This window comes from Mytilus trossulus, chromosome 2, assembly GCF_036588685.1.
Source record: "Mytilus trossulus isolate FHL-02 chromosome 2, PNRI_Mtr1.1.1.hap1, whole genome shotgun sequence".
NCBI lineage: Eukaryota > Metazoa > Mollusca > Bivalvia > Mytilida > Mytilidae > Mytilus > Mytilus trossulus.
Genome location: NC_086374.1, coordinates 46,889,640 through 46,907,941, shown reverse-complemented (window position 1 = coordinate 46,907,941; position 18,302 = coordinate 46,889,640). Strand labels below are relative to the sequence as shown.

At 31.0% G+C, this 18,302-nt stretch overlaps 1 protein-coding gene across 1 annotated transcript in view; it reads right to left on the bottom strand.

Annotated features, from left to right (window-relative positions):
• Positions 1-18,302, bottom strand: part of LOC134707412 (F-box/LRR-repeat protein 20-like) — a 30,724-nt gene that overhangs the window by 11,184 nt on the left and 1,238 nt on the right. Inside the window, exons 2-8 of the mRNA XM_063567130.1 lie at positions 11,322-11,392; positions 4,525-4,579; positions 4,199-4,273; positions 3,038-3,132; positions 2,391-2,459; positions 1,783-1,878; positions 387-513 (exon numbers count right to left, since the gene is read on the bottom strand). Of these exons, the coding sequence (XP_063423200.1) occupies positions 387-513; positions 1,783-1,878; positions 2,391-2,459; positions 3,038-3,132; positions 4,199-4,273; positions 4,525-4,579; positions 11,322-11,392 (588 nt within the window). The remainder of the gene's footprint in view (positions 1-386; positions 514-1,782; positions 1,879-2,390; positions 2,460-3,037; positions 3,133-4,198; positions 4,274-4,524; positions 4,580-11,321; positions 11,393-18,302) is intronic.

Here is an 18,302-nt window from a genome sequence, read left to right as displayed (position 1 = left end):
TATTGCATTCATTTAAAAGATCAATCTTTTATCTATCGATATATACCTATTTTATTATTTTCTATGCATTCATAAGAAAGTTACAGCATTTCAAAGGTTAGTGATTGGAAGTAAAAAAATCTTTGTATTGTGCTACCTTAAAATTAGAAAATTATATTTGTCTACAAAAAATAAAAAATATATGAGATAAAAGTGATGATAAAAAAAAAATAATGTTTAAAATGATAAAGTAAGTTTTCTCTCTCCATGTTTTATAAATATGACTTGTAAAGCTAAAATATTTCCATGATGAAAGGAAAAAAATATAATTAACCTTCCCATATGTGATTCGCATACTACACTTCTATTACATCATGATGCTTTTATAAATGAACTATTGACCTTACCTGTGTTAAACCTTTGCCTATATATGTATGTAAGTTATGACAACCTTTGCTCATAGCCTCTAACCCATCATTTGTTATTCTGGTACACCAAGATATATTTATAAACTGCAGAGTATGGCACCCATCACTAAAAAATAGTACATTTTTCAATTTTAACAATGGGATATATTGATACATAAAGACATTATTTTAACCATGAAACATTTGTAACAAGAATGTGTCCATAGTACAGATGCCCCAATCACACTATCATTTGCTATGGTCAGTGGACTGTGGAATTGGGGTAAAAACTCTAATTTGGCATTTAAATTAGAAAGATAATATCATAGGGAACATATATACTAAGTTTCAAGTTGATGGGACTTTAACTTCATCAAAAACTACCTTGACAAAAATCTTTAACCTGAAGGGGGATGGATGAACGGATGTACACACCAGAAAACATAATGTTCACAAATAAGGATTAAAAAATTGAACCTATCTAACACCATTGGTTAACTGAATCTCAGTTAAAAATCTTTTCATAATTAAATTCAAAGCATCTCCAGAAAATTCTTTAGCAAAAATGCTATATTAAATTTAAAAAAGACAATTACCCATAAGTAAATTGGTTTTATTGGGAGCGCCCCTAACCCTGCAAGTTTCATTCATTTTTGTATGTTGTATATTCATTCATCTTTTCTTTGATTTTTTATTGACAATTGTTACATTGTATAACCAAATATCTATTTCAAAACAATCATTTTGTTTCAAACTAATTTCTCAAACTTTGCTATAAAAACATTTCTTCCCAATATTAATTTTTGCTTATCTTATTTGAACAACAAAAAGATGAGATTAAAAAAAGTCAGTCATTGCCATCTTTATTTCAATTTAAAACAAAATGATTTTGTAGACTATAATTTGTTAATACCACTAGTACTAACCTCACCTAGTCTTATCAGTTATCACTTATTATAACCCTACCTTAGCCTTAAATGAACACTGCCTTAAATACTAACATACTAGATCTTAATTTTGTGGTAATAAGCATCATTTATAAGTTTCATTTGGTTGAGGCAAACTTAAGTAAGGGAAGAGAAACAAAATATTAAGCAATTTTCTGTTTGCAAAGGGGCATAACTCTAAAACGGTAAAAGTGCAATACTGTTATTCAATAATAATAAAAAAAAAGTTAGAGAAGGGAAACCAACTATGGGAGATATGAACGTACATACTTACAGACGGACAAGGGTAAAACTTATTGCCCTCTTCCGCTACAGCAGGGGCATAAACGGGTAAAAGTGATGATACTCAAATTCAAACTTGATCTGTATTTTGAGGTAGTAGACGTATAGACAGGCAGTGGCAGAGGCATAAATAAAAGTACCTTACTACAATCAATCAGACTACCAACCTTAAGGCTTTCAGGGATTTATCAGTAATCTGCTGACAGGAACTGATATCTAACCAACTTAACTTATGACTATGCTTCCCTAAGTGTTCACAAGTACTGAAACAAAATAAAGCATTTATAGTTATATTAAAATACTTGACTGCCAACCTCACAACAAAGATACATGTTTAATAAAAAAAATATCTGTAAGGTTAAAAAAAATATTTGTTTTCCTTTTTTCCATGGCATTGTCAGTTTTTTTTTTATTAATGATACGCTATACTTTTTGCCTTGTTTTGTCAGTTACAAATCAGGAAAATGGTTTCAGTTGTTCAGTTGTATAAAATAAAATCAAAACTATTAAATTTTAATGTAATCATTGCACTAAATTTCTGTAAATATGGGTTATAAGCAAAATGTAAGGAGTAAATCTTTGTATTCAAGAATATTTGATACTGATGACTTCTATATTCTTCATGAAACTTCTATCTATGCTATTGTTGCTTATAAAAGCTGGCCAATAATCTTTGTATGAAGAATCAAGAAATAATGAATGGAGAATTGTGTCCATGGAGTTATGTAGGGACACAGATGATGCCCACACATGGAAATCAAAATTAAACACTTACACATCGGTAATTTCTTTACAATTGTTCAAATTTAATTCCTCAATATTCCTACATTGTTGTGCAAATATTCTGAAACATAAAATTAAACATACAATAGCCATTTTACTTATTTGATATATGAAGTTCTCTACTTAAAACTTTTAAATTTCAACTACCGGTATGAATCTTTACAACACATTGTAACTTGCTGATTTCAATTGAGATAAAATCATGACCTTTTTCTATATTTTCACTCTTTTCTGTCTTGTTTTTTTTTTATTAGTTTATCCTGATTTTTTTTTTACATGAATTGTCATTCTGACTTTTTTCTTGCCAAGTTGCACATCCTACATTTTTATCCAACCTCCTGTCCTGCCTTTTTTCAAATTTTATCCTTGTTTGGTCATTGAATCATTAGAATGAGGTTAAGAACAGCTGATAAATGTAAAAACCAATTTATATAATTGAATAGTCTATAGCTCAATTTCATCAGAAATACAAAACTTTGAACAAATAGTTAATGATATAAGTACCAGTACCTTTCTCTAATTAAAAACTACCAAGTTTTCTGTGTAAAATATATGGAAGATAAAATAATGATAATCTCACCAGAATTCTGCAAAATAACAATAAAAGGAAGAAACAAAATATCTAAAATATAACCTTACTTTAACGCATTATCTGTTATACTCTGACAGCCACGTAAACTAAGAGATTTTAAAAACCCTCCACATCTCTTGGATATATTTTCTACAACAGGACCCTGCGAAAGAATTCACAATACAAAAATTAGATAAATACAATTAAGTTTACAAATCAATAAAGTAAACAGGAAACTAAAAATTGTTAAAAAAGTTTTTATTGGTTCTTAATTTTCAATCAATACTTGGTATTTTCATTGGATAAATTCTGTGCTAGTTGCTATTGCAACCAATATTGATGATACACAATGTTCATATTAATAGTTACATAAATAGAAATGTCCAAGAATTAAATCTAATATGCTTAACTGAGAGGAATAACAAGAAAATTCACACTTCCTTTGTTTTATTGGCTACCAATATATATATACAACTCGTCTAAACATCAACCCAACAATGTTAGATCTGTAATATATATCAAATCTCAGATTCAATACACATAACTAATTAAGCAAGAGACTCTAAAGAGGCTGTTTTGTTCACCTTAGTCTATATGTGTATTCAACAAAGGACAATCTCTAAAATTATAGACAAGAATAGAATTACTGACAATTTTTTTAATTTTTTTTATAATTTTTTTATCTTATATTGCTGATCATTTCGTCTGTTTAGTTTGTGTCTATCTTTTTACTTTTTGCTCAAAACATAATAAAGGGTAAAATAAACATTCTTAATTTGAAGGCAATCTAAAGTGTCTACTGACTACATCAACTAAATTTTACTTATTAGTAAATCTTGTTTTGCATTTCTATTATACGAGGCAAAACGCCAAAAAAGGATTTGTTAAAAAACATCATGAAAGGGCAATAGCTCCAATAATATTGTCTTTTGTAGATCTTGTCCTGCTCATCATTTATGAATGTTGAAGATTCTTTTTATCTATTATAATTTTGTAAAAACACAAAAAAAATTAACAAATTGTCATCAAAGGGCAATAACTCTAGCAGTGAGTCAACTAGGTCCATTTGAATAATTTGTAGAACTTGCCTTTCTTATCATTTGGCAAAGTACAGTTTCTCTCTTATCTATTTTAGTTTTCAAGATAAAATATTTGTATGTGAATTATATGTTGTAACTTGTTTTTAAACAGACAGACATTTGTTACTTTAAATTCTATAATAAACTCACAACAATATCACGCTGAAATTCAAATAAGTCAACTCTTTGCCAGTTACTTCCATCTAATGCTAACAAATTCCAAAACTGCAAAAGTAAAATGAATAAGTCATCATTACATATACCACTGTCCAGTAATTCAGAATAATTTCTTTAAAAAACAAAGTAAACAAGCTGAAATGTATCTCTTGCTTTACTGACCATGAATGATTTTATTTTGTTAGTATTAAAGATAAAATTCACTACAAGTATCACAAAAACTTAACATTATCAATGCAATGATTCATAAATCAAGGTCGTAGATTCAGTATGTTATGAAATATTTATTAAATACTCACCTTTGATACTTTGGCACATCTACATAATGAAACAACATCTAGGAATGAAAATATTCTGAAGAAAAAAAAAGAAATGTATGTGTAGTATACGAAACAAACCAATAATAAAACCACAAACTGCAAACAAATAAAACCCTATAAGAGAATGAAAGGTTTGAACTTCTTTTGACAGAGTTACATATATTTTAATAAACATTCAATTAAGCTGTTGCTAATAATAAACTTGCCATTTTTGAATTTTTAAGACTAAAATTTTCCCTATGATGTAGAGTGGGGTGCTCATATTCGCCGTGAACACAATTTCGCCATTTTATGATTTTGAGGTGTAAAAATTTCAAAGGATGGTTGAAATGAAAGAATCATATGCTTTTAAATTATATATTTATAACAAATATGATTATTTTTGAAAATGAGATTAAATTTCGGCTCTTACGGCAAAGGACCGAAAAATGGACAACGATTTTCAGTCAATTTCCTGAATGACAAAAACGATTTCAAAGAAGCATTTCTTAGTAATTCTTTGACTGATTGATCTAAATTTATTTTTTTTACACCTTTCAAATGTCTGCTATTTGTCTGTAATGAAATTTATTTGATAACTATTGTTTAAAGCTGCAGTTATTTGGTTTTAAATAGATAATATGTAAAAACGGCGAATATGTGTCCCCCGTTTACAAAAAAATAGGAAATTTCAATCACCCTTTAATCCAACTTTTCAGTTGATTTTACTCAAAACAAACACGTTTTTAAGCTAAGAATATTTTGCATTTGAAGTTATCTTCATAAAGAAATATCAGTTTACTTCAAAAACATAAAGACCTGAACATAAACTGAAGAAAGCATGGAAAGATATGGCGAAAATGAGCACCCCACTCTACATGTACAGCAACAAAAACAACTCCTGAATTCAAGGCTCCTGACTTTGGACAAGTAACAAGTTAAACATGTTGGCACCTATGAAAACTGACAGCACTATGGTGTTGAAAGTGGTGTTAAACAGCAATCAATCAATCAATCATTAATTGTTGTTATTTCCAATTTATAATAATGAACCATTTTAGTTCAGTGTTAACCACAACATTTCCTGACAAGTCACAAAATAAGGGTACATTCACAGATATATGCAGTTAAGTAATGATGCCTTGCTTCAAACAGCTGTCTTTTTAGTCCAGTAGTCAGCACTTCTGTCATGTTGTGCTGACATGAATTATCATTGATATGGTGACTATGGTAATAATTATAAATGAACTGTTTACAAAACTTTGAATTTTTGAAATACTTAAGCTTTTCTACCTGTGGAATAGATTGCCTTTAAAATATATTAGCTGTATTTGAAACAAGAGTGCACACACTGAAATGTCTCGCCTTCTTTACTAATCCTTGATACTATCTTTATAGACCTAAATAAAAAGCCACATACACTCAACATTAACCAAGAAAATGAAACATTGATCAATGAACCATGAAAATGAAGTCAAGGTCAGAAGAACCATGCCATGCAGACATGTACAGCTAACAATTCTTCAATACAACAAATATAGTTGACTTTTTGCTCATAAATAAAGAAAAACAGACCAAAACACAAACACTTAAAACTTAGCAATGGACCGTGAAAATGAGGTCAAGGTCAAATAAAACCTGCGTAACCTACATATAGATCATAAAATATTTCCATACACCAAATATAGTTGACCTTATGCATAAAGTATTAGAAAAATAGACCAAAACTAAAAAACTTAACTTTGACCACTGAACCATGAAAATGAGGTCAAGGTCAGATGACACCTGTCAGCTAGACATATACACCTTACAATCATTCCATACACCAATTATAGTAGACCTATTGCATATAGTATAAGAAAAACATACCAAAACACAAAAACTTAACTATAACCACTGAACCATGAAAATGAGGTCAAGGTCAGATGACACCTGCCATGTACACCTTACAGTCCTTCCATACACTGAATATACTAGACCTATTGCTTATAGTATCTGAAATATGGACTTGACCACGAAAACTTAACCTTGTTCACTGATCCATGAAATGAGGTCGAGGTCAAGTGAAAACTGTCTGACAGGCATAAGGACCTTGCAAGGTACGCACATACAAAATATAGTTATCCAATTACATATAATAAGAGAGAATTTAACATTACAAAAAATCTTAACTTTTTTTTCAAGTAGTCACTGAACCATGAAAATGAGGTCAAGGACATTGGACATGTGACTGACGGAAAGTTCGTAACATGAGGCATCTATATACACAGTATGAAGCATCCAGGTCTTCTACCTACTAAAATATAAAGCTTTTAAGAAGTGAGCTAACACCGCCGCCGCCGCCGTAGCCGTCCACGCCGGATCACTATCCCTATGTCGAGCTTTCTGCAACAAAAGTTGCAGGCTCGACAAAAACATTTAGGCACTTTCACTCTTCAATGCTCTTTTGTTGTCCTTTATTTGACCTGTTTGACTTTTTCAAATTGAGTGTCACTGATGAGTCTGTTATAGAGGAAACCTCTGTTTTGCACAAATCTAAAATTTCAATCCTGGTTTCTACGATGAGTTTATTTAATACACAAAAGGAGATATATATGAGATAATGACAATCAATTACATTAGGTATAATACTGTGTTTCATAATTTCACATTCTTGAGTTTCAATATCTCTGATCTTGTCTAAAATATTTTTTCATAAATTTACATTTAACTTTTCATCTTTATAAAAACCAATTACCTGTCACACTTGTATGTCCCCCCAAGCCCAACGAACCCCAGGTTTAACCTTTACCAGTTTACCTGTGACACTTATATGTCCCTCCAAGCCCAACGAACCCCAGGTTTAACCTTTACCAGTTTACCTGTCACACTTATATGTCCCTCAAAGCCCAACGAACCCCAGGTTTAACCTTTACCAGTTTACCTGTCACACTTATATGTCCCTCCAAGCCCAACGAACCCCAGGTTTAACCTTTACCAGTTTACCTGTCACACTTATATGTCCATCCAAGCCCAACGAACCCCAGGTTTAACCTTTACCAGTTTACCTGTCACACTTATATGTCCATCTAAGCCAAACGAACCCCAGGTTTAACCTTTACCAGTTTACATGCACATTATACATGATGATCAAATTAATTGACTAATTAATGGAACATTTCTACTGGCAATTCAGTAATCATTAAATCTTCAAAGGAATCAATAAAAGGCTAAATAAATTGCAGGTAAATTAAGCTAGAATTAACCTGTCAATGTCTGGGTCTGCTTTACAAAATCAAATAATGATGTTACAGATGTACGTAGGAAGGCAGCTTTACGGTGACCTATAGTTGTTAATGTTTGTGTCATTTTGGTCTTTTGTGGATAGTTGTCTCATTGGCAATCATACCACATCTTTTTTTTTATATTTATATACCAATACTGGACTAACTTTTGAACACGTCTGTTGAGGGTTAATCCCCCAAAATGAGTCAGGTACAATAACTTATATTACAACTCCAATTCATGCTATCAAAATGAATTATCCTTATACTCAAAGCCACCAATTAATTGTATTATTGGGGCCTCGCTGGTCAAGTGGTCTTATCAGTTCTACTACTGTAACCACTAGCTAGTCAATACTACATGTAGGGTTATGAGTTCGAACCCTGCTTGTGTGGGTGCACTCGACTTTAACTTTAATTGACTAGTATTGTCAGGTTGGTAGATGGTTTTCTCACTATAACTTTTTGACAAATAAAAACTAGCCGCAACAAAATAGCCCAAAAGAGGCACTTAAAAGTGACATTAAAACATCTACATTCAATTAATAAATCTTGCATTATGTATGAGTTTGCAATTAAGAGTTTAGGTAAATGTTTTTTTTTACTGGAGTTTTGATCATGTCATATTTTCTCAGGTTTTTCGTGAAGTTATCTCCTAATACTATAAACAAATACCAAACTGACTGTCACTACCAAGGTAACATTTAAAAGCATATGTGCCATAAACAGAGTCTTTTGGTAAAAGAAACTGACACATTAAACATTGACTAGAGTAGGCTAAACAGTACTGCATATATATATATGGAATCCTTTTCTAAAGCATCAATATAATGTTGTTGCTGAGCTTATGAGTAATACATGTATCAATGATAATAACTAGCTAAAAATATCCAGTTAACGATAAATCTTAAAGTCTTAGTTTATAGCATGTCGTTTAAATCACAATCTAATACGATGTATGCTGTGCAAAGTCTATTTATCAAATCCACCCCCACAATTGGAAATTATCCTTTCAGGGTACTTCATGGGATACATATATAATTACCCTGGAAATTGTCTTATTATCAATATCCTTTTATGGATATAAACTGTTCATTATAGGACAATAAATTCCTGTGTTCTTTTTGGCTGAAAGCATATTAAAGAGCATCGACTTTTGAAAAGTGTCACTGCTGGAAAATTTGTAAGAGGTTAATATAATCAAAATGTTAGAACAGTTTGTACCTAATATAGATATTCCAAGGCATCATCTTTCACATAGGTTTATGACTTTAAGACGTCATACAGCATTTTTTCCCCCCATCATTTTGAGATTTTTTTTTCTTCTTAAGAATGGAAGGGGGAGTGAAACAAACTGACAAGGGAGCTACCATTTGATTTTTATGAGGTAGGGCTAGGATAACAAAAAATTGTCCTTCATTTTTTTTTGCAATTGTAATCTCTTTCCTGCCTTTTTTATTTTTCACTCTATTTGAATAAAAGCATTTAATTATTTTGTGCATTTAGTACTACTATGACTAACTGAATACTTTGACCTTTAAAAAAAAATCATATTTCAAAAGTACATGAACATAATAATTTTAAGGCAACCTATTAGTCTTGACATATATCAATTAAAACATATGAAGCAATAATAACTTAATTTAAAAATGTTAACAAAGTAGCATGAATTGATTAAAATAAGCATTGATGACAAAAGTGAATGACTTAAAATGAACTTTGAATTCAGTGATTTGTTCAGCCGTAAGCCTGTCCCTGTTGTGCTTCAAATGAACTAGATGTACATTGAACCCATAATTAGCTGACATAACTATAAACAGCTTAGAAATAAGCTTATAAAGGCATGTTTTACCTTAATATTGATTTAACATAAGTCATAAAACCATGCCAAGAAATCACAAAGCTTGGAATAATTTTTCCAGGAATTACAAATGGTTCTAATACAGAGAGGACTTTAAAAGCAATATTGAAATAGAAAAGTATTATGTAATATAACAGCTCATACCACCTGCAACAAATTATACAGCGACATGGTGTATAATATGAATTGTAATTACAATCTTATACAACTATAGGGCCTATAATTAGTTACTTTTACTTAATGCATACTAATTTATCAACATTAGTATACTTTTTTTATTTTTCAACAAATAAATTTCCATTAATAATCAATATGCATTGATGAATAATTAACTAAAAAATTTCGAAAAAAAAACATGCTTGCAAAAAATATTTAAAAAAAAAATAACAAATACCATATCAAGCATTAAATGCTTTCCTGGTATTTATTGTGATTACTCCAGATGTACATGTATATACACTAAGGCTGATTTTTTTTGAGTATTTGTCAAAAGTCTATGATTTTTTTAACCAATATTTTATTTTCAAAATGAGATATGAATTATGATCTCGCTTTATGCCATGCAGTGTACATATTTCAAGAGAGATCAATACCACCTATAGACAGTTTAAAAGTATAGATTTTTTTCAAAGATTTGCAAGTTTCAATATAAAAATGTAATTAATGAGTACCAGTATTAGCTTCATCAAATAAAACAGATCATATGATATTACAACATTGAAAGAGTTTTTTCAAGAGAAAAAAAAAAGTTTTCAATTTGAAAAACATTTTTATGTTCATTTATATAATTAATAAACAGGGGAAAGCACTCCCTGTGATAAATGCATTATGTGGATTTATGCATTTGATTGCTAAAAAGAAAACATTAATGGTGCCCATCATTTTACCCTCTATTTCCTCAAAGAACCTATAGAAAGCTACATGTATTTAAAAAAAAGGTGTTTTATTTCTCTTCACATATGATTAACAAGAATTAAATATTCCTCTTGATACATCTTTTTCAATTATAAATTAAAGAACCTTAGTGAGCACACTCACATACCCCAAATTGTCATTGGAGAAATGAAATAAGTGTAAGAAAAAAAAATTGAATAAGAAAAAATAATAAAATAATAATTTCCTGTCAATATGCACATAGTATGTCCTTATTATCTACAGAATTTCATGAAATTCTGTTGTGTGGTTTCAGAGGAGTTGAGATGACAAACTGTTGCAGAAGTACATTGAAGCAAATAATTTCAAAGGGGCGTAACTCCTAGAAAAAAATTGAATCGTAATTTCCTGTCGATATGCACAACTGCATAATATGTGCTTTTGATCTAAAAAGGTTTCGTGAAATTCTGTTGTGTGGTTTGAGAGGAGTTGCTATGACAAGAAACAGGACTGACAGACGGACAGACCAAAAACATTTTACCTTCCGCAACTTCGTTGCATGGGGTATAATAAATCTGTAAAGGGGATGAAAGCAAGCAGTCAACATTTTTAAATATTTTCAAAAAGCATATCTTTACATACTAGATCTACTAGAAAATTGTCATTTTCTACCAGACAGTAATTTTGTTTGATTGCTAAAAAACACTTGCTTCTGGCCCATCTCTTGTAAATATTGTAAACAGAACATTCAAGTCATATCAATTTTTAATAAACATGTGTGACATTCAGTATTAACATACCTTAATAACAGTTCTTTTGGGAGTTTCTTATTTATTGGAGCATCATCATCACTAATGGATATATTGGAAACCTAAAAATAAATAATTTCTGTCGTCAATGATAATCAGACAACAAATGTACATGTATAGGCTTGAGAGCACTTAAATTCTATTTTCCATTATTATTGACACATCGTTGTCAATTTAATAGAATTTTATGTGACTTTCACACAAGTGAGAGGTTTAACTAGCTATAAAACGAGATTTAATCTACCATTTTCTATATAAAAAAAATGCATGTATATGGTGACTGTACCATGTCAGGAATATGAAAATTATTCATTTGTTTGATGATGTTTGAGCTTTTGATTTTGCCATTTGATTAGGGACTTTCTGATTTTAATTTTCCTTGAAGTTTGGTATTTTTTATTGTTTTTTATTTACTTTAAACCAGGAATCAAAGTAGAATTTCATTAAATTAGAGTCTTTCTGGCTCATTAATTCTGAACCTGAAAGTCAGTTGTCTATATTAGTTCTTTCTGTTGATCATTACAAAATTATTCAGCATGTTGGGAAGTTTTTCCCAATTTTCCTCAGAGTTCTAAATTTATTATTTTACATTTTTACAATTCATACAGGAATTAAACTCTGGTATAAAATGGTTGAATGGTTTGAAATTTCCAAATTTGTCAAAGACATAGCTTATATTAAACACTTTGATATAAAATTTCACACAAAAATCTGACAAGAATTGTAGGAATGAGGGTGTTTTCAAAATTTGGACAGATCAACTGCAGATAGACCTTGGGCTGTTTTCTGCTTTTTGGTCAGGTTGTTGTCTCCGTAGCCACTGTGTATCATCGTACAGCAGATATAGGTACTAACCTTAAACTTGGCGTGAGCTATTTTGATCTTACACAGTAAAGAAAATATTGGTTTTGTTCACATAATATCAATGTGTACTTAAATCTAAACATTATTGCTGTTTTAAGAAATGATTTGGTCGTAGGTTGATGATTAGAGATGTCTTATTATTTTCCCAAAACAAGAACGATTACTAAAAACTTGTGCAAATACTTGTCAAAAAAGTTGGCCCTCGTCTCATCCGATAAAATTCTATATTCATTGCAACTCTTTTTCTGATAGAATGCCACTGTGTGTGTGTGTGTGTAATAAGTATAGCTGTTTCAATAATTGGCATTGAAATCTTAACTGCATGTATTATTTTCCATATTTTATCCCGAAAGAAGAGTTGTGTACGGTGTTTAGCTGACCACATAAATCCTTATGAATGGAGCATAGTTTAGTTATGATGAAATCAAACAAAGTTCAGTTTAGTTATTGTACACTGTACACAAAAACTTTATTTTCATACTTGTTTATTACCCAAAAAGTTTCAAGGAATGAGTAACCACAGGAAGGTTTATGATTGGTAACTATTACTTTTGCCCTGTATTAGGTTTCTTTCAGATAAAACATGTAAATACCTCAACAACTGTATCGAAATTGAAAGTTGATGTTGACATTCACAACTATTTGAGCATGTACAAGTTAATTGTTCTTATTAGAATATCAAAGTTCTTTTATGAATAGGAAAAAATCTATGCGAAAATTATTTGGGAGTAGGAATTTCAAATGTTGAGAAATGTACATTGAATATTGATAAAGCAAAAAAAAGATTTTCGTTAGCGTATAAGGTCAAATCAATCATGCCTGCTTGGTTAGTACCTACATCCACTGTACTGTTGATACACGGTGGTAGCACATTCACCATTTCCATTCACAAGTTTATCAGTTATTTCTATGTTCAAACTCAATGTGCTGTCTGAGTCAAAGACTAACAGCTGTCTACCTGCAGCAGAATCAACTCAATGTGCTGTCTGAGTCAAAGACTTACACCTGTCTACCTGCAGCAGAATCAACTCAACGTGCTGTCTGAGCAAAATCAGCATTGCCTGAGGTACAGTAGTAACCTAGTAGTTTCTTCTTTTATGAACAAAAGAAATTATGGAATGTATGTTTTAAACCTTGTCAATACAGAATCACTGAAAATTGAGATGATGATGCATACAATTGTACTCTCCGAGACAAGCACCAACATCTATCATCCCATGGCCAGTGGTTGTCAATGAACATGACACTTTCTCAATTTGGTCTGCAATAAGCATGATATGGTATTGGTTTTTCCACTTTGAAAAATGAATACATAAATTGCTACTGATCTTTTATAGTTTAACTATAAAAAAAACTTTGTTTTTATGGTGAACTTGGTTTCCCAGGTTTGACAAAGGTTGAGCACTCAAACACATGTGAAACCCTATCACATTTTTCATGTGCCACAGTGCCTGTGGTTGTCATTGGTGCTTGTCTGATATATTTGTTTTTTTGTAAATTGTTCAGTTACAATTGATAATATTAAAGACTGTTAGTTTTTTTGTTTTAAAAGGTTCTGATATTTCATGTCTAGGCTTTTAATAGCTGACTACATGTTACTGTATTAAGTGTGGATTTGTCTCAGTGCTGGAGGCTACATATGCACATGCATAGTTAAGAAATAATTCATGGAAGCCATAGATTTGTTGGAAATTTACACATGGCCTGGGCCGTGATATTCGAATTTTATCCTGAGCGTTAGCGAGGGATAAAATTAACGAATATCACGGCCCAGGCCATGTGTAAATTTCCAACAAATCTATGGCTTTCATGAATTATTTCGATTCTAATAGGACAAATAAGTCAAATCCTGAAGCGAGGATAGGTACATGTATGCCGTGTGTGTAGCTGTTCTTTTTTACTACTTGTTAGATAAAGCTCAAATATTCTCATAAACCTTAAGCTTGCATTAAGTATTTCGTTAATAACCGCTAGACAAAAATAATTTATGTTTAACTCTCAAACCAAATATTTCCGATTTTTGATTTACATGTTTTCTCGTAAACTACTGTCAAATCCAAAATTGACGGACATTTCGTAATGAAGGAGTTGCCTTTTGACTAGCTGAAATCAATTGCAATAGAATAGAAAACAAATCTACCTCATAATTCCATTTTTATACAATATTATACAAACTTCGATGGTTACAAAAAAAATTATATTTTTGTAACATTGACTAAGTATTGCTTTTATACTGCAACTTAAATTATTATATTGATAGCTTTTAAAATCGTAACATTAATATCAAGCTTATTTTCATCCCTTAATGAGCCCCTGATTGTAGAGAAAGTGTTCCATAATGAAATTGACGTCGCACAAAACACAGCTGTGTTACTATATTTAGGAAATAAACCAAACTAGTTGCAATATATTTATTCTTTTTATTAATGATCCGAATAAGAATAAAAGTGCTTTTGTCTTTTGTTTTATAACACTTTCTAATACAATAAAATTTGCAAAGCGTTTGCAAAGTAGGTTCAAATATATGTGGATTTACGTGGGAGGTATATTGTAACATCCATTATTATGTATATCTCTGAGTCTGCGCTAAGTATAGATATATCGAGATTTTTCACACAGTGTTGTTTACAAAGCGAAAGAAGCACGTCATATTAGAATTGCTTATAATTGTTTACATTCACTTAAGGAGCATACAATGTAACTCATGACTGGTAAAAGTGGCACCACAAAAATTCAAACTTGATTATACAAAAAAGAAGATGTGGTATGATTGCCAATGAGACAACTATCCACAAAAGACCAAAGTGACACAAACATTAACAACTATAGGTTACCATACAGCCTTCAACAATGAGCAAAATTTATACCGCAAAGTCAGCTATAAAATGCCCCAATAAGACAATGTAAAACAATTCAAACGAGAAAACTAACAGCCTTATTTATGTAGTTTTTTTTATGGTAGTAAGCATTATGTGTTGGATTCTTACATTTGAATGAGGCAAACTTAAGAGAACAGAAGAAAAAATTAAGCAATTTATTTATTTGTCAAGATGCATAACTTATGAAAGGTTAAATGTGTTTGTCACCCAAATTCAAACCTGATTTGTTTGTTGTAGTTATTACTAAATTAGCATTGCTTCTGCTGTCTAAAGAGGTTCTTATTTATAGTGATTTCATCATGAAATAATATTGCATTTACACTTTTAAATTAACAAATCTTGTAGATTAAACAAGTAAATAGTAGGTCGAACCCTTTTGATACACCTTATTTCAGTACTAACTTAATAACTACATTGAAGTTTGAGGCCATAACCAAGTAAAATCTGATTGGAACTAGTAATTACTTGCAAAAGTTTGTTTTGATACATGTACATTGTACATAAAAAGTATCAGCAAATTGGTCTTTAAACTAGACGTTTAGTATTTGGTGCATACTGTAAAATTGCTATTTGTAAGCCATTACTGGACCTCACAAAAGTTCTTGTAAAATTTCGAAGTAATAATAGAAAACATGGGACGACAGAATGGAAAAGTGATTGATCCATAATGTCATTAGTTCAAGCGGCACAGATTTCAACCAGATGCTCCGCAGGGCGTAGCTTTATACGACCGCAGAGGTTGAACCCTGAACAGTTGGGGCAAGTATGGACACAACATTCAAGCTGGATTCAGCTCTAAATTTGGATTGTGATTAAATAGTTGACACAGCATAGGTTTCTGACACAGAATGAATGTGTTCTAATGAACTTAAAATTTTTGTTTTCTCTTAGAGCAATTCACTATGCTGTTGAATATTAATCCTCTCAAAAAAATGTTTGAAGAAATTTTCTTTTTATTTATGAAATTTCAAATGAGAAAAATTGAACCCAATTTTTTAAACACATCCCCCTTTCCCTTATTCCAAAACTAATCTCAATTAAAATATTCTAATCGAGTTTGCAACAATAACTACTCATTTAAATACATCATAAAATATTAAGATGTAAAAAAAAACTGCTTGTTATCACTGAATGGTAAAGATTATTTGAATTTATCAGTTGGTAGTAAAAAGTGAATATACATTGTATATTGTATATAACAAAGATTTAAGTTGATTCTGGACAAAGAAAGATAACTCCAATTATAAAAAATCTTGCTATTGCACAATAAGATATTTCTTGCTTACTATTCTGGACAAAGAAAGATAACTCTAATTAATTTTTTTTTTGCTATTTCACAATATTTTGCAATTAGATATTTCTTGCCATTGCACAATACTTAATATAATAATTTAAGATCCTGATTTGGACCAACTTGAAACTTGAAAACTGGGCCCATAATCAAAAATCTAAGTACATGTTTAGATTCAGCATATCAAAGAGGCCCAAGAATTCAATTTTTGTTAAAATCAAACTTAGTTTAATTTTGGACCCTTTGGACTTTAATGTAGACCAATTTGAAAACAGGACCAAAAATGAAGAATCTACATACACAGTTAGATTTGGCATATCAAAGAACCCTATTTATTCAATTTTTGATGAAATCAAAAAAGTTTAATTTTGGACCCCGATTTGGACCAACTTGAAAACTGGGCCAATAATCAAGAATCTAAGTACATTTTTAGATTCAACATATCAAAGAACCCAACCGATTCATTTTTTGTCAAAATCAAACTAAGTTTAATTTTGGACCCTTTGGACCTAAATGTAGACCAATTTGAAAACGGGACCAAAAGTTGAGAATCTACATATACTGTTAGATTCGGCATATCAAAGACCCCCAATTAATCAATTTTGATGAAATCAAACAAAGTTTAATTTTGGACCCTTTGGGACCCTTTTTCCCTTAACTGTTGGGACCAAACTCCCAAAATCAATACCAACCTTCCTTTCATGGTCATAAACCTTGTGTTTAAATTTCATAGATTTCTATTTACTTATACTAATGTTATGGTGCAAAAACCAAGAAAAATGCTTATTTGGGCCCCTTTTTGGCCCCTAATTCCTAAACTGTTGGGTCCTCATCTCCCAAAATCAATACCAACCTTCCTTTTGTGGTCATAAACATTGTGTTTAAATTTCATTGATTTCTATTTACTTAAACTAAAGTTATTGAGTGAAAACCAAGAAAAATGCTTATTTGGGCCCTTTATTGGCCCCTTATTCCTAAACTGTTGAAACCAAAACTCCCAAAATCAATCCCAATCTTTGTTTTGTGGTCATAAACCTTGTGTCAAAATTTCATAGATTTCTATTAACTTAAACTAAAGTTATGGTGCGAAAACCAAGAAAATGCTTATTTGGGCCCTTTTTGGCCCCTAATTCCTAAAATGTTGGGACCAATACTCCCAAAATCAATACCAACCTTCCTTTTATGGTCATAAACCTTGTTTTAATATTTCATAGATTTCTATTCACTTTTACTAAAGTTAGAGTGCGAAAACTAAAAGTATTCGGACAACGACGACGACAACGACGCCAACATGATATCAATATACGACGAAAATTTTTTCAAAATTTGCGGTCGTATAAAAATTAATGACAAGGTCTGTTGTAACAGGGAAGTTCAGTGAGTGACATCACTGATTGATCAAGTGAATAATCCAATTACTTGTGGGTGCATAATACAGATGAATGAAAATTGAAGGTCTATTAATGTTTTCTGCTAAATTTGGGTCATTGGGTGTACATGTACAAACAAATTTGTCAAGACTTTTGTCATCCAATGCAAAAAGCTTTAACCAAACATGCATATGTACAATGTAGGTGGGTTGGTGGTCTAGTGGTTAAGAATAATAGAAACAATGATAAAGGTCCATGGTTATTAAGGTTCCTGCGGAATCCTGTCGGACTTGAGATGTTTGAAATTTCCGTACATTTAAAGACATGTTAGAAGGGTGATTTTCACTTTCATCTCCAGTACTCATTCCAGAGTTTAAACTAGAATGAGTACATTGGGTCCAGTGGTTCTCTCCAAGTACGTACTTCTACTTCCTCCACAATAACAGACTTTCTGATGTTCTAGCACTCCTGTGGTGTTGGACTGGGGATCTGCCCTTGTACATACATTTTGGTATAATAGTGAAACATCTACATACATACATTATATACATTGATCCTGTTAGAGATC